This window comes from Ailuropoda melanoleuca, chromosome 5 (genome assembly GCF_002007445.2).
Source record: "Ailuropoda melanoleuca isolate Jingjing chromosome 5, ASM200744v2, whole genome shotgun sequence".
Lineage (NCBI taxonomy): Eukaryota > Metazoa > Chordata > Mammalia > Carnivora > Ursidae > Ailuropoda > Ailuropoda melanoleuca.
In genome coordinates, this window is record NC_048222.1 from 1,257,581 (window position 1) to 1,284,123 (window position 26,543).

The 26,543-nt window shown below is 45.2% G+C and overlaps 7 protein-coding genes and 1 non-coding gene across 8 annotated transcripts; 4 read left to right on the forward strand and 4 right to left on the reverse strand.

Annotated features, from left to right (window-relative positions):
- Positions 1 to 3,577: 3,577 nt before the first annotated feature.
- LOC117802190 (histone H4) lies at positions 3,578 to 3,984 on the forward strand. Its single transcript, XM_034660131.1, has one exon. The coding sequence runs from the start codon at positions 3,617 to 3,619 to the stop codon at positions 3,926 to 3,928; it is 312 nt and encodes a 103-aa protein (XP_034516022.1). The 5' UTR covers positions 3,578 to 3,616; the 3' UTR covers positions 3,929 to 3,984.
- Positions 3,985 to 7,007: 3,023 nt separating this feature from the next.
- Positions 7,008 to 7,407, reverse strand: LOC100465943 (histone H4). Its single transcript, XM_034660134.1, has one exon. It carries the CDS (start codon positions 7,365 to 7,367, stop codon positions 7,056 to 7,058), a length of 312 nt encoding a protein of 103 aa, XP_034516025.1. The 5' UTR covers positions 7,368 to 7,407; the 3' UTR covers positions 7,008 to 7,055.
- A 2,625-nt stretch (positions 7,408 to 10,032) lies between these two features.
- On the reverse strand, positions 10,033 to 12,329 carry LOC100465442 (histone H2B type 1-C/E/F/G/I). Its single transcript, XM_034660114.1, has one exon. It carries the CDS (start codon positions 12,299 to 12,301, stop codon positions 11,921 to 11,923), a length of 381 nt encoding a protein of 126 aa, XP_034516005.1. The 5' UTR covers positions 12,302 to 12,329; the 3' UTR covers positions 10,033 to 11,920.
- Positions 12,330 to 12,592: 263 nt separating this feature from the next.
- On the forward strand, positions 12,593 to 13,027 carry LOC100465694 (histone H2A type 1-H). Its single transcript, XM_002927087.4, is given in 2 exon segments — positions 12,593 to 12,914; positions 12,916 to 13,027. Coding segments are annotated over 2 exon segments (384 nt in total). The 5' UTR covers positions 12,593 to 12,627; the 3' UTR covers positions 13,013 to 13,027.
- A 2,493-nt stretch (positions 13,028 to 15,520) lies between these two features.
- LOC109490817 (histone H3.1) lies at positions 15,521 to 16,439 on the reverse strand. The gene has a single exon (XM_019807840.2). The coding sequence runs from the start codon at positions 16,412 to 16,414 to the stop codon at positions 16,004 to 16,006; it is 411 nt and encodes a 136-aa protein (XP_019663399.1). The 5' UTR covers positions 16,415 to 16,439; the 3' UTR covers positions 15,521 to 16,003.
- Positions 16,440 to 18,085: 1,646 nt separating this feature from the next.
- LOC100466194 (histone H2A type 1) lies at positions 18,086 to 18,533 on the reverse strand. Its single transcript, XM_002927089.3, is given in 3 exon segments — positions 18,086 to 18,231; positions 18,233 to 18,434; positions 18,436 to 18,533. Coding segments are annotated over 3 exon segments (390 nt in total). The 5' UTR covers positions 18,519 to 18,533; the 3' UTR covers positions 18,086 to 18,126.
- Positions 18,534 to 18,798: 265 nt separating this feature from the next.
- LOC100470211 (histone H2B type 1-C/E/F/G/I) lies at positions 18,799 to 19,265 on the forward strand. The gene has a single exon (XM_002927101.4). It carries the CDS (start codon positions 18,839 to 18,841, stop codon positions 19,217 to 19,219), a length of 381 nt encoding a protein of 126 aa, XP_002927147.2. The 5' UTR covers positions 18,799 to 18,838; the 3' UTR covers positions 19,220 to 19,265.
- A 5,562-nt stretch (positions 19,266 to 24,827) lies between these two features.
- On the forward strand, positions 24,828 to 24,899 carry TRNAQ-UUG. Its single transcript has one exon. It is a non-coding gene; the product is annotated as a tRNA-Gln (tRNA).
- The last annotated feature ends 1,644 nt before the right edge of the window (positions 24,900 to 26,543 follow it).

The following is a 26,543-nucleotide window of genomic DNA, read 5'->3' on the forward strand; positions in this document are numbered from 1 at the left end:
CTCTCTCTCTCTCTCTCCCTCTCTCTCTCTCAAATAAATAAAATCTTTAAAGAAATAATAAAATAAAAACAAAAAAAAAGAGTTTGAAGGGTAAACAAGGATGGAAAACATGGCGAAAACATAGGAGTTGTTAAGTGAGCAACTGGAAAGCCGTCAACGAGCGGAGGCAGCGTGAGGATGAGATGGGTCCAAGGAGCAAAGACCGCTTTAAAGACTGAAATTGCCTTTTCAGTTCATGATGTTAATTTATCTGGAAAAAGGTTGCTCTGGATGACATTATTAATGTGGTCTACCTCCTGCTTCCAGCCCCAATCAACAATCCCACATTTAAATAAACGCTATGGATGTTAATGAATGCTAGTTCCCTGGTGGAAGAATGAAACAGCAATGGGGGTGGGGGGACACCAGAGGTTTGGAGGAAGGTGGGTTATCTGGACAAGGAGCAAATGCCCAGGGCAGAGAATTAGGGATCACCCAACCAAGACAAATTTCTGAGCTCTCAAACAATGCCTCCCCCATCAGTGTCTTTCTGTGGTTTTTATAAATCTTTCATCTTCCAGACTTCTACATATGCTTGTATTTAGATTGTTTCTATGGAAATACTAGTCTTCCTGGTGTAGTGGTGGTGTTTCAGGAGGGGGTTTGGGTAAAGAGGGAGTAGCAATGAATCCTTTGCTGTGATCACCCTTCACTTACATTTTTAGCTGTTAGGATACTGATTAGAAGTTACTTCAAAACACAATACGTGATAAAGATGATCATACATATATAAGAAATTTGCACGAAGAATAAATTAATAGATGTTTATTTTGTTCAGGGTAATAAATATTAAAAATGTATTTTGACTAAAAATATATATCCCTAAAAATCTATATTGAAGAAGAGCAGATTTTGTCCCCTCCAAATATGTCTCTTTGGCATAAGGATTATCTTTTTAAGATATGATTTATTTGAGAGAGGGTGAGATCACACAGGCATCTTGATGTGGGGCTTGACCCCAGCACTGGGATCATGACCTGAGCGGAAGGCAGACACTTAACCTACTGAGCCACCTAGGTGCCCCCGGCATAGAGATTATTTTGAGATAAAGGCAGTCAAAATTCAGGAGATTTGGGAAACCCTCTTAATTTCCCCTTCAACAGCCTAAATTTATGTTGGAAAAGAGGCCTGTACCAAGAAAAGAGCTATTACTGGAGACATCTTTTAACCTAACAAAGTTATCTGCATAACAAGGCAACCTTTATTTTCCAACAACTCTCTCCTGCCTGTGAATGGTCTTCCTCCCCTTTATACTCCCAGACCCTTACCCTTTTCCTTAGTTCAGGATGTTACGTAAGACTCAATTAACTGGGGGGGGGGGGAGACTCAATTAACTGGGAGCAGGGTGGGTTTTACATTTTCATGAGTCTCCCATACATGCAAAGTTTGTTTTCCTCCTGTTAATCTGTCTCATATCAATTTAATTATTAGATCAGCCAAAGAACTTTGAAGGGAAGAAGGGAAATATCCCCCCCACATATTATAAATACATATTTAAGATAAATACGATAATATGGGCAAAAATAAATATTAGTTATTTAACATTTTATATATAATATAGAACGTTTTAAATCCATGTTTTTGGGTGCTTGGGTAGCGCAGTTGTTAGCGTCTGCCTTCAGCTCAGGGCGTGATCCCAGCGGTCCGGGATCGAGCCCCACATCAGGCTCCTCCACTGGGAGCTTGCTTCTTCCTCTCCCACTCCCCTGCTCTTTTCCCTCTCTCACTGGCTGTCTCTCTGTCACATAGATAAAAAAAATCTTTAAAATAAATAAATAAATCCATGTTTATTTATCAAAGTAAAAGAATTTTAGAGGATTATATAAATACAAAATATTTAAAATTTAGTATTAAAAATAAAAATTACTTATTATACGATATAGAATCATGATGTGTATACTCAATATATTATATAAATTATCTCCATTATTTCTTTGAGAGAGAGACATGGGCACGGAAGGGGCAGAGGGAGACAGAGAATCCCAAGCAGTCTCCATGCCCAGCACAGAGCCCAACCTAGGGATTGAACTCACTACCCCGAGATGATGACCTAAGCTGAAATCAAGACTCTGACGCTCAATCGACTGAGCCTCCCAGGTGCCCCTCCATTAGTTCTTACAGTAACTGTATGATGTTAAGTATTGTTACTATCCCAATCCCAGTCTAGACGAGCAAAGATTTAGAAGACCTAAGGAAGGACCCCAAACTCGATTGGTAGAGGAGATACAATTTAAAATCAAGTTTTTCTAACTTGAGTTTCAGCTATTAAGGACTTTCCAAAACAATTGAATAATGAGTGACATTAGTTACAGGAGTTTACGAAATTATGTTAGTGTCAAGAATTTCACAGTATAATCCTGTATTTTTTAATAAAATTCAATGCATGCAAAAAATAATTCCATATTAAATATTATATGAAAACAAAAGTTAAAAAAAACCAAAAAACAGAATTTTTAGTCATTAAAAATTAAGAAGCTTAAAATCAACTAGAAGCACAAGATTTGAATTTAAGTACTTGATTTTGTAGGGCTTTAATTATATTCTAATTAATTTACAGTTAATGCAACCATGATCAGAAGCTCAAAGGGATTTTTTACCAAGCTACTACATGATTCTAAACTTACACACACAAGGAATCTTGTGAAACTACATCAGAATCTTCTGAAAGAAATAACGGGACCTGCAGTGCCAAATTATGACCTGTTGTACAACTACAATTTAAAATATTGATGTAATAAAAAAAACAGTGTAGGGGAGGAAAAATAATTTCCCCTCCACCCTTCTAGGTGCTGTGAACCTCTCCCCATAATGAAAGACAGAGTAACGAGAAAAACAAACAGCAGTTTAATAACATGTTTACCTCCTGTATACATGGAAGATACTCTGAAGAACTGAGTAAAACTCCCTGGAAAGGCCCAAGCCACCACCCTAAATACTATCTCCAGCTGAGAGAGGTTGGGGTGGGAGGGGAGCGCACGGGGAGCCAGGAATGGGTGACCAGGAAAAGGATAGTGACCAGGTTGTGATGCGGCATTAAGTCTGGGCCTTCTCCATGGACAAGCTTCTCTGGTGATGTGGTCATCCTTCTCTTTCTGGTACAGAGAGGGAGGACAGATGGAGATCTCCTTTATAAATGTAAAATGTTCCTTAAGAAAGAGTTCTCTGATTCTAGAGGTTCTCCTGTCTGGTGTTTCTTAAAAATAATCTGGTCAAAAATAGTCCTCATGAAAAGAGGCGGATTTTGGTGCGGCATCCCAGCTAAGGATCCCTTCCCAAGGAGAAAGGACAGTACTTCCTTGTAAACTAGAAGCTGCTGTTAACAATCTCATAGGAAGAGAGAGCTGCGGATACAGATGTCCCGGGTTCAAGAAAATCCAGAGCTTCCACGGAAAACCGCCCTGCTCCCTGCGGGGCAGTGAGCTGGGCTCTGCCCAGAGAGGGGCGGAGCCGGGGCTGGGGCCGCGGGTGCCGCCCGCGCTTTCAGTCCTCAACCAGGTCCGCACTCTGCTTATAATTACTCTCGACGGACGAACAGGGTCATCGCTGTGTCGCACTCGTACCGAGCGTTTGAGTAGCCATGTCTGGTCGCGGCAAGGGCGGCAAGGGCCTGGGCAAGGGGGGCGCCAAGCGCCACCGCAAGGTGCTGCGCGACAACATCCAGGGCATCACCAAGCCCGCCATCCGGCGGCTGGCCCGGCGCGGCGGCGTCAAGCGCATCTCCGGCCTCATCTACGAGGAGACCCGCGGGGTGCTCAAGGTGTTCCTGGAGAACGTGATCCGGGACGCCGTCACCTACACGGAGCACGCCAAGCGCAAGACGGTCACGGCCATGGACGTGGTCTACGCGCTCAAGCGCCAGGGCCGCACTCTCTACGGCTTCGGGGGCTGAGCACGCCCACTCCCAGCGGAACGCTGCGTTTCTCAACCAAAGGCCCTTTTTAGGGCCCCCACTTTTCCATCTGAGGAGCCGTGATGCTGGTTTGCCTTTAATTTGGGGTAGATCTTGGCCTTGAAAGTATATATCCGTATGTTTACGAAGTTACTCCGTGTTCAACTAGGGAAGGTACTTGTCCCTTAATTTTCCGTGTTTTCACGCAGGGTTTTGGAGAGTTGTATTATGTTAATGGCTTTCGCACTTCATATGTAACATTTGTCATTTACATATACAATACATGTACATTTACATGTACATTACATTTTAGGGTAGAATTTTAATTCTGTAGTAACGTTGGCTTGACAGTTGAGAGTAAATGGGTTTAGGACTTGAGAAAGATTTTCTCGGTGTGGATCTGGATCGAGTGCGGGTTTTGGGGTTGAAAGGAACAAGAACAGCAAGAACCTCAGTGCTGAATTGGTGAGAAGGTGCATTTCTGTGTACCCGAGGCTTTACAATTTAATCACAATGTAGTGATCTCCACTCTGGTGCCCCGTGTCTTCTGCTCGAGAAACAAACGAGTGTTAGCAGACTTTAATTGCAGATCAACAGTTGTGACAGTTGGTGCGAGACCGAGCATGTGATGGGCCCCTGGCTCCAGACCTGGTGTCTGCTGGGAGTGGAGACTGGAAGCTCCTAGAGGACTTAACAGGCCAATACCCCACAGAGCAGTTACTGAGGGTGGGATGCAATTAAAAGGCATTTCAGCTAAATGATAAGGGAAACAAGGTTGCATTACAGAAATGTTGCCATGAAAGAAAGCAGCCCCTAGCCCAGGAGAGCTACTAAAAAGAGATCCTTGGTACAGAGTGGGAAAGGAATCAAACACGGGATTAGGACATAAATCCAGACCTATGCTCAAAGTATGTTTTAGGATTCTCCCAGAGGAGGTCTTAAAGACTAGAGAAAGAAATCCAAAGGCAAAGGGGAAGACTTGGGTGTTGGTTGGAAGCTTGGCCAATGCAGACACACAGACTAAAGCAGTAATTGCCCACACGTATATAAAAAGAGTGAGCAATGATGAGATGAATACCTTTTACAGCTGAAGCTAAAAACTTTCACCATCTCCTTTTGTCTCAGCAGGATTTAACCCTTGTGAGGACAAATGCTAACTGTGCGTCTGGCCCATCTACCAGCTCAGGAGGTTTCCTCAAGGACAGCTCTGAAATACAGCGCTGTCTTTCTCAATGATGCCGATCTCCCATTTTCCTGGGAAGACGTGGGCCTAACTTCAGCTAACATATGACTGCAAATTGCAATACTACAGTGGTTGTGTCCATTTAGCTACCCAACAGAGTGAGATTTCTCTTTGTGCTATTCCAGTAGCACATTGCCTGTGATGTGCATTGCATTCTGGTTAATGCTTATCAATAATGAAACTTTTCTGTTTCTGCTACCTTTGTAGAGCGGTTTTCTGGGTTGGGAGATTTTGTTTTTAATTCTATTTCCCCAACACCTTCTGAGGGTCAATTATGCACTTGTGGCTTTCCATTAATTTCTTTTGTTTTTTTTTTTTTTTTTAAATATTTTATTTATTTATTTGACAGAGATAGACACAGCCAGCGAGAGAGGGAACACAAGCAGGGGGAGTGGGAGAGGAAGAAGCAGGCTCATAGCAGAAGAGCCTGATGTGGGGCTCGATCCCATAACGCCGGGATCACGCCCTGAGCCGAAGGCAGACGCTTAACCGCTGTGCCACCCAGGCGCCCCATGTTTTTTTAACATTTTATTTTATTATTTATTTATTTATTTGACAGAGAGAGAGAGAGAGCACAAGCAGGGGGAGCGGCACGCTGAGGGAGAAGCAGGCTCCCCGATGACCAGGGAGCCCAGTGTGAGGCTTGATCCCAGGACCCTGGGATCACAACCTGAGCAGAAGGCAGATGCTTAACTGACTGAGCCACCCAGGCACCCCACTTTCCATTAATTTCTTGAATAATTTTGATAAAAGTCTCTCAGTTCTTACCCTAAGTATTCTGTATATTATTTCAATGCTATTTTTATAGGTAATATTCTAGTACTTGTCCTTAGATATCTGACTTATGTTCATAGCCTGATTTAATGAAACTTAAAACTACTTGATAATACTTTTCCAAAATCCAGGCCCTAAATTTTGAATAATAAAACCTTTAAGGTATTACTTATATCTAAACTCCTGCAGTTTCTCAAGTGGCCCCTGGGCTGCACATAATATCATGAGAGGAGACATGGTTTGTATTCGTGATTAACCGTATGCAATTGTGAGAGCAGTTTTGTTAAATATGGTGCAATAGGGAAAAAAAGAGCAAATAAAAAATAAACTATACATCCTTGCTACCCAGATAAAATTTAATATAAATGTTTAAAAATGTACTTCTTAAATTGGATAGAACATGCTTACATTTGCTTATTAAAACAATGTTACATTAACTGTAACTGAGTTTTTATTGGTGATCACTGATGACACATTCATCACTTGTCCATCATAAACTCCGAATGAGTGCCAATTATGATCATCGTCCTTAAGGATAAACCAAAATACCTTTACTAACTTCAAAAGTTCTCTACTCTTTGTGGTAAGTGATGGAGACCAGCAATAGGCCAGTAATTGTCCCTCCAGGCTGATAGTGACCTGATTTGACAAGCCAGGTCCCATTTAGTAGCTGGGATCAGTTATAATCAAACTTAAAAACTGCCTTTTAATGACAGTACACCTCCAGAGTTTTGGTCTGAACATTTTTCAAACTCTGCCGACTCTCCATTAGATTTTTTGCAAGATTACCGGAGGTGGAAGGGTTTTCGCAGTGTCCATAAAAAGCAGTTTTATAAGAGTAGCTGAGCGGAATGCCACACGCGCTGAGGATCTCACAGGACCTACTGAGCAAATTCCGCAGTAACTTAAAATACCAAACCAACTTAGAAAGATTCCTGGCTATGGGTTGGTTGGCAGGACTAGCGACCTGTGCAAGTCACGGTGACATGACCCGCAGCGCCACGTGGACCAGTGCGCGCATAAAGCCAGTGCCACGGCTCCTTGGGTGAAAGTGGGGGGAGCCCTGAAAAGGGCATTTGGTTGGTTTGGATGTGAGGACTTGGGTGAGGCTCAGCCCCCGAAGCCGTAGAGGGTGCGGCCCTGGCGCTTGAGCGCGTAGACCACGTCCATGGCCGTGACCGTCTTGCGCTTGGCGTGCTCCGTGTAGGTGACGGCGTCGCGGATCACGTTCTCCAGGAACACCTTGAGCACCCCGCGGGTCTCCTCGTAGATGAGGCCGGAGATGCGCTTGACGCCGCCGCGCCGGGCCAGCCGCCGGATGGCGGGCTTGGTGATCCCCTGGATGTTGTCGCGCAGCACCTTGCGGTGGCGCTTGGCGCCCCCCTTGCCCAGGCCCTTGCCGCCCTTGCCGCGACCAGACATGCTGAGAGAAGCGACTGCACAGCGTCCTGTCAGGAGTCCAGTGCTGCAGGCTTTTATACCACTGCTGCGGACCGAACTGAGAACCTCAGACAGCGGGAAGTGCCACCCCGCGGGGGGAGGGAAGTGTAACAAGACCAAAAAAAAAAAAAAAAGTCTTAGGTTTCCTTGTACTGTGCCTTGTTTTGTACCTCGTAACTATTTTGTTACACTGTTTTAAAGCTTTAAAAATTGTTTTCCAGTGCGAAGGCGGAACGCGAATGTTGTGAGAAATACAGAAAAGGGCAAGTAATGGAATAAGCTATTACCCAGCCCACAGAGAACCTGAGCACTGCTGGCTAGCCTGCTACTTTGGTGAATAGCTAAGCGCACACACTCGTTCGAAGAGAATTCCCACAGTGCCGTGGGTGGCATTTTGGAGCTCCTTTACACTGATTCCACTTTAATTACTTTCCCTCCTCTAAAGACTAAAAAAAGTTGTTTTTAATATCTACTTGTTATTCCTTCTTAAGAATTCTCTATAGTACGCTTTAACCAATTCCCTAGCAATCCCTTAATAAGCCACATGTTTAAAATAATTCTTTTGCCGACTGATTGATGTACCACTTGTGACACTATGCTTGGAAATGTAGGGGCCAAAGTCAGGCCACCCTAAGATGGGCCACTTTGACATGGAGGTTATTAAAATCCAGGAAATTTTGGAAAAGCTTGTTACCTCCTCCATGACTGCCTAAAAGGAAATTAGATAGAGGACCTGCTCCAGGAAGAGAGTTATCACAGCACAGAACTGTATTATACTATGAGCGAGGTATAGATGATGGGAGAAGCAAGGCCAGCTTGATCAAAGCGCTTGACGTCCCATTGTTTCCAAGTGGCACCGAAGACATTTATGTTTGAGGCATTTACTCTTCTGTGAATTACATTACTTCCCTTTGAAGTCCCAGACCCCTGTCCCCTTCTCCTTAGTTCAGAAAGACCTATATACTTCATTTTGCTCAACTGTCTTTGAAATTTCATGTCTGTATGGATTCCCTGTGCATATACTATTATATTTGATTTTCTCCTGTTAATCTGTCTCACGTCAATTTGATTCTTAGCCCGGCTAGAAGGGCCTCCAAAAGGACAGGATATTTCTCCTCCCAGACAGAACTATTACTACAAATTCTATTCTGTTCTATAGTTTAATCAATTTCCTTTGCCAAAGGAAATCTATTTTCAGTTGAATCTTTGGAAAATTTCCATTAGGGAAAGTGAAACAAGTGATTATTTATGTCTGTGTAATATTCTATCATAAGCATCTTCTAGGATACCTTTTAAGAAAAATCTCTAGTATTTAACATAATGTGCTTTGTACTTTTTCTATTTTAAAGGAGATCTGTACATAATTTATTTCTGAGGATAACCTAGAATTGAAATGCTTTGTCAGAGAGGATGTAGATTTTGTGGTATTTGATTAATATTGCTACATTTTCCACAAAATTCTTATCACATTCACCTGTGCCGGTAATAACTATTGTGCATATAAGTTTACCATCACTGATGTAATACCAAAGAGGCATATTTTGAGATGATCTATTCTGCTCCCCTTCAAAATATCGTAACTTGTTTCAGGTTTAAAGGAAAAAATGAACCCCCTTTGGAATTGTTATCATAATTGCATTACATTGACTAGCTGGGGCAGAAAAATGGGCATGTTTAAAAGAATGAGTTCTTCATCTTTGTATATTGTAGGAGCTGGAAAATTTTACCTTTTTTCCTTCTAGGTTCTTTGGCTAATCTACTAATTAAAATGACATAAAACAGATTAACAGAGAAAAATATTTAATATCGTAAGCACAGAAACCCTGTAAAAAATAAGTCTTAAAGGCAGTCAAGCGATGAAGGCTTACATGCCATCCTCCGCTAAGGAATGGGAGAGGGGCCTGGGGCTAGAGGGGAGGACAATTCACAGCAAGATAAGAGTTTAGTGATCACATGTCTGCCCCGCCAAGCTGAGTCCTTCACATGAAAAAGTTCTGTCTGATAATAGCTCTCACTCTCTGTTATCAACCCCTTACCTAAATTCTTAAGGTAGTTAGGGGGAGGGCAAAAGTTCCTCTTGACCCGTGGCGCTCTCAGTTGACTTTAGTTCAAGATAGTCCTCGTGTCAGTGTCGTCCTGGGGAGGCTTGTTCTGAACCCCTTCACTGTCATACGCTAGGTTGAAGTTCTGCTTGCTCACGGTAGAGGGGCACTGAGTCTTTATTGAATGAAATGTAGGGAAATGAAAAATTCTCTGTCCTCTTTGGATCTCTGCCTAAGAAACCGACATAAGGCAGGTGAACAGGAAAAAAGCATACATGTTTTATTGGATTTTTACATGTCACATGGCAGCCTTCGCAAGAGAAGGAAGTCCCAAAGCAACTAGTCAGAGGGATTTCATATTTTTAGACAAAGATAAATTTGTGAAGAATTGATGAGACAAAAAGAGGTTTGGGCTTGGGGCAGTAAATCAAAGAAATAACAAGGTTTTTTTCTTGTGGCCTTTCAGCCCTAAATTCCCTCTGGTGATAAGAAGGCCTCCTTTCCTCAGGGCACAGGGCGGATACCTGGCACAGGGAAGGTTCACCTCCTGCTTTCAGGGAAGGGGCGGGGGGGGGGGGGGGGGCNGGGGGGGGGGGGGGGGGGGGGGAGTCGATCCAAATGACCTTCCTGATTCCGCAGTTTTCTCAAACTCTTTTAAGCTGAGAACTGAGAACCTCAGACAGCGGTTCAATATATGCTTAGGTGCTTTGCGGTGTTGAGTCAGAATGAACACTGCAAGTCTTTCCTCCCAAGCCCACTTTCTGAAGCCCTTTCTTGAGAGACATTCCAGCCTGTCCTCCTTCACCTTCCCCTGTAAGTCATTCTGCAGCAAGGCCTAACCTTTCTGCTTTCTTTTCCTCCGCTCTCCACCTTTTTTCCCCTCCTCCTCCTCCTCTTCCCAATTGCTGCCCCCTCCTTAGTTCAGACCCTCACCCCTGGCTGGTATTTCCAAACTTTTGACCTGGATCTCACCCCCCTTTCAATCCATTCTCAACTGGGCCACCAGAATAATGATTCTGAATCATACATTTTATAAGATTTTAAAATTCTGCAGTCTGCCGTCCCCTAGTAGATAAACTTTTATATTTCTTTTCAAGGTGTACAAAGCTCCTGAGTATCGTAAGATTCTCTGCGGCACCTTCTCCTTCCCGTTCCACATTCATCTCCAGCAATTCCAGCCTGCAGGCCTCCCAGAGGCTTTCTAAGTCCAGACCACTCTGCCTGGAGCGCGCTTCCCCTCCCTGCTACAGGACTTGCCCCAAGCAGCAGGCTCCATTTGGCTCCCTTCCCAATTTCTTTTTAGAGTCCGTATTTTCTTAACTGTTTCTTCTGAAGACGCTGGAACTTTCCCATTGCAGGTACATTTCTTAGCACCTGTGAGGCACCCAAGATCAGTTTGCGGGATAAATGTACTAGTGAAGAATGGTGGTTGCTTTGAGAAAGTAAATCTCAAAGTTAGGCTTAAGAAGTAACCCGGCCACACGTGTTTTGTTCTTGCAATCCACTCTGCGAGTCCTTACTCTTGAGCAAAGTTAATGACAGTAGATCTTCCTGGATTTACTAAAGCTGGTAATCCAAAAACAGCACCCAAACCAGGCATGCCTTTAATATGGCTTCCCATCAGAGGCACCAGACTTCCCTGCAACAGAAACAAAGACAGAAAAAAACGTGCTGCATGACTGGGAATAGGATTTTACAGAATTGAAGAGGTGGAGAAGAAACATTTCCAGCTCCTCACTCAGCTCCACGAGAAAGAACTCAGTTTTAATTTCAAACCATATTGGTTACACTAATAGGTCTTTAACAATGCTTGGAATTTTAATGGGAGATGGTGGACGGTGGTGAGGGTATCTCCAGGGGTAACCAGCCTGAGTTAACTAGGTGAGAAAGTAGAAAATGGAACACAATCTAAATCATACTGCCTGGTGGCCCTGTCACCATTTTCAGTCAGCACAACTGTCCCGACACACTACCTCCCAAATACAGTTTTAAAAGATGAAGGAGGCTGTGGGCCTACTCCAGCCTGGGGAGCAAGAATTAGAGAAAATAGCTGAATAATTCTCCAGTCTCATCAACTGAAACTTACCACTCCAAGATCCTGATTAATCCTTTAACTCTGGAGGCAATTTAGTGAGGCCTAACCAGAGATAAACTGACAAAGCCGGAACTACTGGGAGAGGTTCTCCACGGGACCTCCAAATACTTCTGCAGCCCAACGAAAGATCCGAGGTCTTATTTGCACTGATGTCTTACTAGACAAAATGTTATTACTAAAAGTCAACCACAAACTAAAACACTAAAAGTGAACTGCAAATCCCAAAAGCTAGCTAGAAGCTACAGTTTACCTAAAGCTACTTATGTTAAAAGGAAAAAAAAAAAGTATTTACTTCTACTTTAATCAAAGGTAAACAGTGCAAAGCTCTTTCTTAGAAAGTATGGATGGCTCTGAAAAGAGCCTTTGGGGTTGGATCACAAGACGCTTACTTGGCAAGTTCACTTGGAGCTGGTGTACTTGGTGACGGCCTTGGTGCCCTCGGACACGGCGTGCTTGGCCAGCTCCCCGGGCAGCAGCAGGCGCACGGCCGTCTGGATCTCCCTGGACGTGATGGTCGAGCGCTTGTTGTAATGCGCCAGGCGCGACGCCTCGCCCGCGATGCGCTCGAAGATGTCGTTGACGAACGAGTTCATGATGCCCATGGCCTTGGACGAGATGCCGGTGTCGGGGTGCACCTGCTTCAGCACCTTGTACACGTACACCGAGTAGCTCTCCTTGCGGCTGCGCTTGCGCTTCTTGCCGTCCTTCTTCTGCGCCTTGGTCACCGCCTTCTTGGAGCCCTTCTTCGGGGCCGGAGCCGACTTGGCCGGCTCGGGCATGGCCGAGAAAACAAGAAGAGCACCCAGAAAGAGGAAAGAAAAAAATAATGTGAGCACAGCGTAGGTTGCCCCTTTTATATAGAAGCCCTTATGCAAATAAGGCATAAATTACAATCCGTTATCTGATTGGTGACTATTCAGGGCAACGTCAGACGTTAGTTCTGCCCAATCAGAACGCAAGAGTCACAACGTTGCACTTTCATTGGTTAATATAAAGCCCCAGATTTAACCAATGCAAAACCTTCTTTTTCGCGCTCAGGGGTTATAAAAAGTGCCCGGCTTGGCCTTTGGCTTCGGTACCTACTTTCAGTGTAGTTGACGTCGTGATGTCCGGACGCGGGAAGCAGGGCGGCAAGGCTCGCGCCAAGGCCAAGACGCGCTCCTCGCGGGCGGGTCTCCAGTTCCCGGTGGGCCGTGTGCACCGCCTGCTCCGCAAGGGCAACTACGCCGAGCGGGTCGGGGCCGGCGCGCCCGTGTACCTGGCGGCCGTGCTGGAGTACCTGACGGCCGAGATCCTGGAGCTGGCGGGCAACGCGGCCCGCGACAACAAGAAGACGCGCATCATCCCGCGCCACCTGCAGCTGGCCATCCGCAACGACGAGGAGCTCAACAAGGCTGGGCAAAGTCACCATCGCGCAGGGCGGTGTCCTGCCCAACATCCAGGCCGTGCTGCTGCCCAAGAAGACCGAGAGCCACCACAAGGCCAAGTGAAGAAGTTTAGAAACAACTAAAGAACAAAAGGCTCTTTTCAGAGCCACTACTACAGTCATAAAAAGGTGACACTTGTTTTATTTTCATTTTATGCCACCAGTAAGGATGATTTGGGACACCATTCCCAGTTAGACTTTAGTCCTGGCTAATCTTCAACCCTTGTCTACACTCCATGAATTGGTGCTTAATGGCCAAGGGCAGGCTCCTGCCCTAAAAAGTTAGCACGATAGCATATTGATTGTGAATTAAAACTACTTCAGAAACAGATTAAAGACACTCAGACCTTCCTGTTTCCCCCGAAAGCAGTAATTAAACCTCTATGAAAAATGCCCTCTGTATACTAAGGTAAAAAGACATCCTTGTCACTAGAGATAATTGGACTCAAAAGGCTAGGGAGCTGCAGAAACAAATCTCGTCAACGTTTTACTCATCTACCTAAGCTCAAATTCTATTTTCTCCCTAATTCAGGCTCACAAACATCGGTTTTCTTTAATCTGTCAAGTCCTGTAACATTTCTCTAAAAAGTATAAAAACTGTCTCCTTGGTCATTTCTTTGGGGTTGACGATTTCAGTGGGCCTCTGCATGTAATCAAACATGCTTTTCCTCCTGTTATATCTGTCCCATGTCAATTTATTTCTTAAACCAAGTAGGGTAGAAGAAGAAATTGTTTTCCTTCTCTTCGGTATTTCGGATACTTTACCAATCAGTTGACATTTGTGAACTAAATAGACTATTATTTCAAAGTCATTTATATTGAATACTCAAGAACAATAAATTGACTCAAGATGATTACCTAAATCCATATCTGGAAATTAGTTCTGGGTGGCTTATGGGTGACAAGTTTTACTACCAAAGCAACTTTGGGGAGACGCAGGAGTGGTTTCCATAAACGGTAACACGGAAACCCGTTGGGGTTCGTAGCAAGTAGTAAATCTTGTATCTTAAAAAATTTGCCTTTAAAGAATAATTTTTCAGCAATGCTTACTAAAAGTATTCAAGTATAATTTCTAGTATCCTAATTATCCATACTACCACCTGATGGCACATATATGTCCACACTGCCAAATGAGATGTTCAACACAGTAGTGCAAGCTTGGCTGTAACAAGGATGATAATGAATGCTATTAACTTGATTCCAAGTTCTGATGATGGAGACCCATAATTCGTAAAAAAAATAGGAACACTTCTGAAAAGCCAAAGACTGTTTTGAGAACAGTGAGGTCAAAGATTCTGGTATGTTGTCCATGTTTCTATATGGGCAAAGCAAGATCCTTTTATTCTAGGCCTCAGAAAGGATTGGAATATTTATTCCACTTCCTGGTTTTGCCATCTCAAGAAATGGGGGCACAAAGACTATTTCTTCTGTTTCCTCTTATTGAATCTTCATGTACTTTTACTTTCTATAAATTTTCATTTCATATTCAGGTACAATGCATTAAGGACACACCAATAAAACACTGCTGGTCCAAAAGAAACTCAATCTAATGGGAAGAATCACACAAAAGCAAATAATTAAAGCACGATATAGCAGGAGATGTAGGCACAGGATATTAGGAGGGCATAGAGGGATAAGATCTGCGAGAACGAACATCTGATCTAAAAGGTAAAGGAAATTGGATAAGCATCATCAGACTCATGGCCTGTGATATGTTCAGGCACATGACATGAAGTTTGATACCGGCAATAAAGCAGAGATTGCAAGAGACAGGATGGAACCGGGAGGGATCTGTAGGCCACTCCCTTGGTTTAAAATACTGCTTAAATACGAATAACTCCCAAATCTTTATGTCCATCCCAGACTTACCTCCTGAGTTCAGACGTGCATATTCACTCTTGTAGATCTGCAGGAAACTCTGAGTTCATATCCCAGACTGATCAACACCATCACTCCTCCTCCAGTGAGCCTTACTTGGTGGCTGGCCCACCGTCTACACATTAGCATGAGCCATAATGTCTGGGGTCACTGAGTGTTTTTGTGTGCCATTCCTACAGCAAAACTCAAGTCCTGGTACAGGGTGATGAGAAAACCTTGAAAGCCCAGAAAGAGCTTAGGTAGAGGGCCACAAGATGATCAGTTTAGCACATGTAGTATTTTGAAAAGCGTGGAATATCCGTGTCCACAGAACTAAAAATGTCCACATAACTAGAACCACTTGCGGGTCCTGAGTAAATCTTCATATTATCAGAACTGAAAGAACAATTTGGAGAATTATATTTACTGCGTATCTCCAGGAGAGGGGGCTTGGCCAGCCAACGAGAGTACTGATCAGTGGGGACAGGGACTTCTTATGTGGGCCCTTCTTAAAAGCCGTTTCCCAGCCCATAGAAAAGGAAGGCACTGCTTACACTCAATACTGGTCTGGTTAGAAGTTGGCCTTAGATTGGATCACCACCGTCTCAAGAGTGTGTGTGGTGGGGAAAGTGAGTTGTGAGGGAGGGTAGAACTTTCCACCAAATATTCTACTTTTCCTTCCACATGAAGGCAGATCACTGACAGGACACAATACTTACTTTTGCTGCAAGGTATTAGAACATTTTTAATTGGTAAAATATTGGCATCATCCTAAAATCCAGCTGTGGAAATCACAGGCTCTACCTACCATGAAATCACTTACAAGAGGGAAATAAGATGACCACGGCCGATGGGTTAACAGCGGTTGTGTATCTTCCCGTGCAATTTCTAATTTCTTTCTACCCGCTTCACAAAGTCTAGAGAGAAGGATACAATTTGCGGGTAGTTCTTCTGTATACTTAAGCGAAGCTATTGTTTCCCGCCCTCTGCGTGAGATGAAGGGTAAAGTACACCAGGCGGGAACAGATGAAGCAGGAAAAGCGCAAGGTGGAAGCACAAGCCTGTCAAGACGGCGGGGGAAACGCACTTATAAGGAATCTTAGTAGATACTTATAAATCACAAGGGAACAGGTCTTTTCAGAGAGCGTGTGGTGGCTCTGAAAAGAGCCTTTGGTGAAGAGTGGGCAGACCTTGTGGTTCAGGCCCTCTCCCCGCGGATGCGGCGCGCCAGCTGGATGTCCTTGGGCATGATGGTGACGCGCTTGGCGTGGATGGCGCACAGGTTGGTGTCCTCGAAGAGCCCCACCAGGTAGGCCTCGCACGCCTCCTGCAGCGCCATCACGGCCGAGCTCTGGAAGCGCAGGTCGGTCTTGAAGTCCTGCGCGATCTCGCGCACCAGCCGCTGGAACGGCAGCTTGCGGATCAGCAGCTCGGTGGACTTCTGGTAGCGCCGGATCTCGCGCAGGGCCACCGTGCCGGGCCGGTAGCGGTGCGGCTTCTTGACGCCGCCGGTGGCCGGCGCGCTCTTGCGGGCCGCCTTGGTGGCCAGCTGCTTGCGCGGGGCCTTGCCGCCGGTCGACTTGCGCGCCGTCTGCTTCGTGCGAGCCATGGCGGGAACGCTCAACGCCAGTGAGAAGCGAAAGCTGGTCAGAGTATTTATAGTGAGCGTCAGAAGCTGATTGGACAAAAGGGGACCAGACTACACAACCCGGAACCGGATTGGTTAAGGACTCGAACTTTTCATTGTGCCCCAAATGCCCTGATATGACTTGCCCATAACCTCAATATATATGTTTTCTCTCCGCTTTCTACCGGCGATTTCCAGTAGAAATAAATGCAAGCTATATAAGAAATAGTATTTTTCTAGGATCCACATTAGAACGAAGTAAAACCAGCAAGAATTATTTTAAATAATATTTTGCTTAACCCAATATATCCAAAATATTCATTTCGACATGTAGTCGGCAATTGTTAGATAGTGTACACTCCTTTTTATTTTGTACGAACCCTGTGGAATACAGTGTATTTTATAGATTCTGCACTTACTAGGTCAGACCAGCTCCTTGCCTAGTGATTACCAGCCACAATTAGCCAGATGTTACCACACGGGACAGCTCAATTCTATACCCTCTCCTCTCAATTTCTTATTCTCTGAATACTTACATTTAAGATTTGTTTTTATTTTCCAGCTAGAAAAATTTAATTTGCATGTGAGCAATCCAAGGCAAGTAACTTCACAGAGAAATACATCCTTACATGGACTTCTTTTCATTTTCAGATAATATAAGACAATCCCATTGTAGCATTCTTTATTTTTCTGCTATACTGGAAATTCAAAATTATAAAAGAAACCTACTGTCTTCTTTTATTAATTTGGGGGTGGAGGGGCTGGCTCTGCCATGGGCATGAAGCATTGTATGTCTGCAATTTAACAGAATTACTCCTAACTCCTTTGTCTTAAAGAATCTAATTCCCCACCACCAGTAATCTACGTAGGGATAAATAAGCCACCCCTTGGCATCCACATCTAGTACTTCTCATTAGCAACTGGCAAAACCATAGGATACGTTCCTCACATAGCATAACGGATCTTGATGCCTCCTGAGCTAGAAGTCACCCAGGCAGGTAATTATAGAATCTAATTCTATTCGTGCATCAAGACCTCTAAGTCACAAAGACCAAGATAAACGCATTTTAAAAACAGAGGAATGAGCATCAGTTAATCAGCTACCCTAACTTTTCAAGAGGCTGATTAAAATTATTTCCTCAATTTAGCAATGTGATAACAGGTCTGTCTCAGAATTCTAAAGGGTTTAAAAATAGCTTTGGTTTGGTGTGGAGGTTTGGGTCGATCCCTGCATTGTAAGGATGTCTTTAATTACCAAGAGCCAAGAAACAAGGTTTTGAAACTGCTGTTTGCCTCCAAGAAATCCACTGCCAGACCAGAATTCACCCCTTTAAGAGGCTTAAAATGGGAGAGGTGAAGAAAGCCAGTATTTAAGAGTTAAGGAGACCCTGCATAATCCTCCATTACCAAATGCAGCTGAACCCAAATCCCCGATTAGAATATTCTATGCACCAACTCTTAAGATGGCATGAAGGCATAGGATTTTCAAAATTTTAGGCTTTACAAAAGGGAACTTTGATCAAACTGCCATCTCTTAACCCAAGCTGTGAGGATAATGTAAACCGCTGTCCTTAGAAATTCAAAGGGTGAAAGGTTTTGAAAGTGTTCAGTTCTTCACAGAAATTTGTAGGTGGCTCTTAAAAGAGCCTTTGGTTTGAATGGGAAAGTTGTGTGTGGGAAGTTAAACCACGATTCTACTTGCCCTTGGCCTTGTGGTGGCTCTCGGTCTTCTTGGGCAGCAGCACGGCCTGGATGTTGGGCAGGACACCGCCCTGCGCGATGGTGACTTTGCCCAGCAGGCTTGTTGAGCTCCTCGTCGTTGCGGATGGCCAGCTGCAGGTGGCGCGGGATGATGCGCGTCTTCTTGTTGTCGCGGGCCGCGTTGCCCGCCAGCTCCAGGATCTCGGCCGTCAGGTACTCCAGCACGGCCGCCAGGTACACGGGCGCGCCGGCCCCGACCCGCTCGGCGTAGTTGCCCTTGCGGAGCAGGCGGTGTACACGCCACCGGGAACTGGAGACCCGCCCGCGAGGAGCGCGTCTTGGCCTTGGCGCGAGCCTTGCCGCCCTGCTTCCCGCGTCCAGACATCCTGATACCAATCGCACTACCAGCAAATGCCGGGAGAAAAGGGCAAGAACAGTAGTTTTTATAGCCATTCTAGGGCGGGAAAAACAAAATTTTGCATTCCTTATGATAGCACCTTTATCTTAACCAATGGAAATGCAACTTTGGGACCCTTGCGTTCTGATTGGGCAGAACTAACGTCTGACGTTGCCCTGAATAGTCACCAATCAGATTCAGGACTGTCACACCTTATTTGCATAAGGGCTTCTATTTAAGAGGGACAAGCTGCATTTTCCTTCACGCTATTAGTCTTTTTCCAGAGCGCTCTCGGTGTTGTCTCCACCATGCCTGAGCCAGCGAAGTCCGCGCCCGCCCCGAAGAAGGGCTCCAAGAAGGCGGTGACCAAGGCGCAGAAGAAGGACGGCAAGAAGCGCAAGCGCAGCCGCAAGGAGAGCTACTCGGTGTACGTGTACAAGGTGCTGAAGCAGGTGCACCCCGACACCGGCATCTCGTCCAAGGCCATGGGCATCATGAACTCGTTCGTCAACGACATCTTCGAGCGCATCGCGGGCGAGGCGTCGCGCCTGGCGCATTACAACAAGCGCTCGACTATCACGTCCAGGGAGATCCAGACGGCCGTGCGCCTGCTGCTGCCCGGGGAGCTGGCCAAGCACGCCGTGTCCGAGGGCACCAAGGCCGTCACCAAGTACACCAGCTCCAAGTGAGTGCGCCTGCAGCTGACCGACCGCAACCCAAAGGCTCTTTTCAGAGCCACTTAAGTTTTACCAAGAAAAAGCTGTTGCACTTTGCTTATTGGAAAGCGCATGTTACTCCGTGTAGGTGACAGCGACCCGGATGACTTTACCCAGGAACACCTTGAGCAACCCGCGGGTCTCCTATAGTTGAAGCCGGACGGCGGGTTTCTAGGTGCCTGCGTGTTGTCGCGCAGCACCTTATGGTGGCTCTTAGCACCCCCCCTTACCCACTCCCAGTTCCTCCTTCCTTTGCCACAGCTAGACCTGATTTTGACGGTATAGACGGAAGCCCTAAGGACAAAAGTCAAAAAGAGGCGCACTAAAGAGGGAAGGGGCGGGGTCACAAGCTTGCTTGAACCCTTCGGACCAAATTGAAAACTACAGCAGCGCCGGCGGGAAAGCCTCACCGTTCGGTTCTGCCCCTTCCTCCTTCCAAAGGTGGAGGGAGGGAGGTCCATGCCGAAGCTTCTCTTGGGTCCCTGAGGCCGTCTTTGCGGTGCCCTCGCAGGGGATAAAGGGTGCTGTGGACTCTGGTATGAATATTTGAGACAAGAAAAAGACGTTAGTGAATGTGGGTCTCCGCTTGCTACTTGCCACACTGCAAATGCGGTCACAAGGTACGATGAAGTTCTTCAGCTCCTTGGAAGAGGGATGAAAAAATCGGTTTCTGGCTTCAGCCCCACCCCTTGCCTGTGAGCATGGGTCTGTTTAATCGCTGAGTCCTGGTCTGTACTTACTGTTAGCAAACACTTGCTGTACAATATGGCTTGTCACGGGGCTCGGGGTGTGCTAACCTCTTAAAACACCTCTGTAAAGTAGGGACAGTCATCTCCGTCTCTCAAATAAGGCAAAACAGAAGTAACTTATGCAAGGTCACACAGCGAAAAACGGGGTGAATGGAACTTAAGTTGCCAAAGTTTGAGTCCCTGCTTGTAGTACGATCTACCGCCTGTTTCAGGTCATAATCCCCACCTATGTGAGAATGGAAAGTGCAAATGAAGACTGAAAACAGGCCTTTGTTTTTATCAGTCGTTCTTTCATGATAACTACTCATTTATTCAAATTTATTGGGCATTAACTGTGTTCCCAGAGCCGGACTAGGTTCTTAGCCCAACTAGGCCACTTCTTGGCTCTGTGTCTTGCACCAAATTATGAAGACAGGGCTCTCCATATCTTTCCTTCATAAAATGGGAATAACTTGAAGATTGTAATGGTAAATTTAAGTGGGGTTTCCAGCTCTTAGTCTCTCAATGTTCATTTGTCTTTTTGCCCTTGTATCTTTTCATATGTATTAGAATCACATGAAATAATAAATGTGAAGACTCATTATTACAATAGGGAAGCATTTTGCTACAGGAAAGCCAATAAATCAATTGTAGTCTGGCCAAAATTCTACTTATGATCTGCCACTCTGTTGCATTAAGGTATTAATAAAACTGCAGTAATGTTCATTTATTACTCTTTCCAGGTTCTAAAATACATCTCTGTAATAGTAGACCAACTCAGAGTGATCAATAAAAGTGATCAATTTCTACCCTGTCTTCCAATAATCTTCTGTGACTTTATTAGCAAACAAGATGCCAAAGTGGATTTTAAAATGCTTTCCTTGCTGCCCCCCAAAACCCAACTGTATTTCCTAAACTATTCTTCCACCCAATTAACTAACATTTTATTTAGCATTTACTATTCACTGTAGGCTGGTCATTGTATGTTGGGTTAGGAATGGAAATTCCTGAATGAGACTCTGTGATCTTAATTCTCAGTCACCACTGGTAGCCCTGAAAATAGGTGAAACTTTCATGGAGGAAAATTTGGCAATATCTCTCAAAACAGTGCACATAGTTTTACACCCAGAAACCCCATCTCTGGGATTGCACCATTCTTGAAAATGTGCAAAATGGCATAGGAGCAATCTGAATGATCAAAAACAAAGGAATGAATTACAGTGCATTATTCTATCTGATGGTAAAAACAAATGAAAATGATCTTTTTCATAATAACAGTAGCTAGTATTTACTGCTTGCCAGGTAATGTGCTAAAAGATTCCTTACATACATCCAATTATTTAATTTTTATAATAACCTTACGAGTACTATGCCGGTTTTATAGATTATGAAATGGGGGTTCAGAGAGTTTCAGTAAATTGCCTGAGGTTGCACAGCTAATGAGTAGCAAAAACATATTTTTTTTAAAAAAATCTAGCTTCAGAAGCCATATTCACAACCACTGTGTATTATCAGGCTTCTCCAGATATTGATATGTGATGATTTCCAAGATCTACTGGCAAGTGCAAAAAGTACAGGACAGTGTGCAGTAGAATTTTCTACATGTATGTTTATATGATTGTAAAATATCTCTAGAAGGATACTAGGTAAAATGCCACGGATGAAGGGAGAATCTTTTCAATCTAACCCTTTTGTGCTCTTTGAATTTTAAATTATGCATGCATTGCCAGGGAATAAATGAATGAATGAATGAATGAATAAATGAATGAATAAATCAATCAATCTGATAATCCCCCGGCTCAAATATTAATAAAATAATATTGATAAATAAAAGCTTCAGTAAAGATGTGTGTGGAAATCCCCAGAGTACAAGATAGATAATATTCCCGGTAGGGTTTGGGGTAGTAAAAAACTATTCTAGGCAGATGAAGTAAGAAAGTGGGTATCACATTCCAGGAATCAGTTGGTGGGGCTAGAGTCTACAAGGGTAGGCAGAAGGGAGCAGCCCAAGTTGCTGAGCAAGGAGTCTGGCAGAATGTTAAACCCAGGGCTTCATTCTGTACCAGGCACAGGCTCCTTAAAATGATGACAGGATCTCAAGATAAAACAACTAGGTAAGAATTGTGAAGAACTTATCAAGTAAGATTCTGAAATACGCAAAATTCTAGATGCCAATATAACAGTGTATGGTTATTTAAGTGAAGCAGACTCTCAAATTATTTATTAAATCAATCCAGCATTCATAGGATTTCTTTGTTCCATGAGCATGAAGGAGAAAAAGAAACTATCACTGGTTTATTTTGGAACTAGCAGAGGAATCGTTCAAGTATTTATTACCGGTTAAAAGGCAAGACTTCATACGCAACATTGTTACCTTTGTAGCATACAATCAAATAAGCCAGGGGATCAGAATGGCACCCTGCGCGGATACAGGTCTAAGATCTGTGCAACAATGTCCAGCGTTTGGAAGTCCCAGGAGACCCCTTACAAAACAAATGACACTCCTGTATTTTAATTCAGTGAAAACAACTGGGTGACAGCTTCGAACACTGGCCCAGAACTCCATATTGGCCAGGCAGCATGGTATGCAGTCAGGGCCACATAGGACAGCCTTGAATTCATACTTTACATGAAGAAACAGAAAAGTGGTTGAAGAGGATTTTAGCTCACGCTAGAGAAGCGGGGCATGTAGCATCCTTTGATGGGGCTTTGTCATCTACCATCCGGGAGATCCTTCTTTCAAAAGTGCTTATTGGCTTATTATCAGTAATAAGGGTCTTCTTTGGTTTTCCTTTTTATATGTCTAGTATAGAAACATTCCCCATCTTCTTTCATGCAAGGTTCTTTTCTAAATTGATTTCCTTTAACTTCACATTTTCCTCTATGAACGTACTCTTCAGTCTGTCTCAGGACATGTTGACAAGATAGGAACTGTAGCAAAGGTCTGCATAACCCACAGAGCTTGAGATCACGTGTGTAACAGGAACATAATTAAGCATCACGCATTAAGGGAAGAAGAAGAATATACACATTATTGCAAATTCCAGTCATAAGTCAGGAAAATCATTGGAGAGCCAGTAACTTTACCTTTGTGTGTAAAGAAAATTAATGTATTTAATCATAAAATAGGACCATCTATTATGTGGCAGGAACTAGTCTAGCATTGAGGAGACACAGTGAAAAAAGCCCGTGAGCGTTTCTGTTCTTGCGGTGCATCAAGGGGAGGAGTGAGCCAGACAATAAGAAACAAATTAATAAAACCTGTGCTATGTCAGCTCCTTGATGAAGCAGCTTGTAAAACATAAAGGAAGGAAATGGATAAGGAGCTGGGAGTCGCAACGTGCAGGAGGGCATGCACAGGGCCTCATTGGGGCACCACTGGCAGCAAGTGCTGAGGAATCACCATCTGGGGGAAGCTACTCCGGGTGGAAGGAATGAGGGCAAAGTACACAGGTCAGCTCCCTGCTTAGCATGCTCTGGAAACAGCAAGAGAGGCTGGTGTGGTTGTGGATGGGGTGAGAAGTTTTGAGCTTCATGTGTCTGCCTCTTTCTCTGAGTCCAACTTAATTCTTGCATTGAGCCTCAAAACCCTGAAGGTTTTTAAATAGTTGAGGATAAGCTCTGCAAAATAAGAGAAGATGGGCCCACCTCTGCTAGGACCTAGATCTAGGAAAGCAAATGACATTTTTGTAAAACTCTCCCTAAAGAGGTGAATTCTAACAGAGGCATCTTGTTCCCAATCACGCATACCCCCAGCACCAAGACAGGTCTGGAAGGGATTGACGTGCCAACAGATGGCTATTTACTGCTTAATGTAGTAACAATACATAGTGCTTAGAGGATGTCTTTGGGGGAGTTTTCTTATCCTTACTCATCTACCTCATATTTTTAACTTTTCCCTAACAATTGTGTAAACAATCATCATTTTTGGAAGTGTATAACAAGATCTTAAACACGCGCACAAGAAGACATGAGCACTGATGTTCATCAACGTATTACTTATGGTGACAAAAGAAATTGAGGGCAGTCATCTTGGGCAATACTGAGGGAGTCATTAGAGACAACTGCTGTTTCTAGAGGGGTTTTTTTAGTTACTGTTACTGCACAGTGAGCCAGACCAAAATTTGGTGCCATAAAACAGACATTTTGTTAAGTTCACGGCCTCTGTGGTCAGGATGCACTGGGGGATGTCTGGAGCCTCAGCCAGAAGTTCTCTGACATGGGGTGGTTCTTGGGATAGGTGCTGACGGCTAGAATCATCAGCAGGCGTCTTCACTCGCATGTCTGTCCAAGGGGACTGTCAGCCGGAGCTCTACCATGTGGTTTGGGCTTCTTAAAACGGTGGTGGCCTCACCGTGGTCAGACTTACCATTCCAGAGGTGAGTCTCCTAGGACACTCACCCAGCAGCTGTGACCTCACACCTCAGAATAAAAATCAAAATCCTAACAAGGTCCTACACTGCCCTACAAGTTGTGTATGTGATGATTCAGGATGGATAGAAGGGGACAAAGGCGGGAACAGGAATGTCACTATTAAAAAAGGCCCCTGAAAATCAGATGAAACATACAAGATCAGTTTACGAAAGCGGTGCGATCTCAATGATTATTCTTTGTCTAAGACTGTCCCGAGAATTTCAGGACTTCCAGCCTCTCTGGTCCTGACCTGTACAAGCCATTTGTGCCCCCATCCATGGAGACGACCACAACGCTCACACGTTTTCAAAATACCCCTGTAAGGTGCAGTTTCATCAGGAAAAGAGGGGGAAAAATCTTTTAATTTTAGTAATTAGGATTTGGTGCCGCAGTGATGCGTATTTATCACAAGAGTTACCTGGCAGGCAAGGGCCCCCGCCGGCCCCATGGTGTAATGGTTAGCACTCTGGACTTTGAATCCAGCGATCCGAGTTCAAATCTCGGTGGGACCTTGAAGACTTTCCTTTGCAAATTTTTTCCATTTTTCTTTCTGATATCTCCTTTCTTAAAACTAGCATTTCCGCCCCCCTGTAATCCAGCCAATGCGGCAGCCAGAAGGAGCAATAATATTATCGGAAGTCTGAGCCCAAGTGCTGGAGCAAGACCAGGGGCGGAGAGCCGAGCACGCAGAAGCGGCCGCCAATCCTGAGCTGGGCCCGAATCCGGGCGGGGGTCGGGGCGGGAGAGGGTGTGGGGGGGAGGGCGTGGCTCCGACCTCAGCCCTCCGCTTGGCGCCCAGAGAGGAATTTGTGTGTGCACAGCGGAGGCCTTGCGCGTTAGAAAGAACGGCCCCAGTCCTGCGGTCTGCGGCGCTCACTCCGGGCCCCGCAGGCCCTGCCGCTGTCAGCTCTGGGGTGCGCGTCGTCTGTAACTGCCCTGCGCTCAGCCGAGTCGTGCCCCGAGGCCCCGCTCTCGCAGCTGCAGGCGGCCGCCCCTGGGGTCGCCGCGGGGAACGCTCATGCTGCACAAGCCTTGCGGCTTTAAGGGGCGGCTTTCTCCGTCGCTGGCTGCTGCCCTAACCTGCCCACACGTCCAGCCTCATTCTCACCGTTCCTGCCGCTCACGTACCCCCGCCCCCACGACCTTCTAGTCACTAGCCAGGGTGAACTTATTTCTATTTTCTCATTTCCCCCCTTTCTTCTCATTTTCTGTCTGCGGAGTGGTTTTGCCCTCCTCTCTCCCCTCGTGCGAGGAGGTCCAATTCTCTACCCATTCTTCCAATATTAACTTAGACCTTTCAGCCCTTCTCCCTGAGGCCATCCTTGGCCCCCTTTACCTGGGCTTAAGTGCCTCCTCTGCGTTTCCTCAGGACCCTAAAACCCCTTCTCATACCTGTCCCAACGGCTTGTTTAGTAGGCCCTCCCTCCTGTTCAAGACAGCGCGTCCTCCTGCGGGAAGGATCCGTCCTGGGGCCTGTTCCGCTTTCCCTTCTCAGTCCCACGCCCCTGGCCCGCGGCCGGAGTTGACAAACGCTTGCTGGGTGCAGAGCCTTTCACCTAATCGGGTTTGATCGTCCCGGAAGCCAGAAGAGCTCTTTCCGTGCTTGGTTCCAAAACGTTCTGCTCTGCGTCTTTCCAGATTTCTTCTGACTGCTTCTCCTTCGATGACCCCAAGTGCACGTCCGCGCTAAGAACAAGCTCTGCCCAAGACTGGAGCACAAGTTTCCTTGGAGATGGATGTCAACCATGACTTTCTTTTTTTTTTTTTTTTAAGATTTATTTATGTATTTATTTGAGAAGGAGAGCGAGCAAGCGGGGGACAGGGGGGAGCGGTGGAGGAGCAGAGGGGAAGCAGACTCCCTGCTGAATGAGGAGCCCAGACCACGGGCTCAGTCCCCTGACAAGAAGTTCATGACCTGATCCAAAACCAAGAGTCCGAGGCCCCATTCATGACTTGTCTTAATGAGGCCATTCAGTAGCTAAAGGGGGGGGGGGGACCACTGCATTTTGCATGTTTGGGGTGAGAATTCACCTCTCACTGCATACCTGCCCAGTCATCCTGAAGTCTGCATGTGCCCAGTTTTGATTACCTGTTGGTTGTAAGGAGCCCAGTGCCTGTCGGGGGCCTAGACTCTGGAAAGCACTAATTGCACGTTT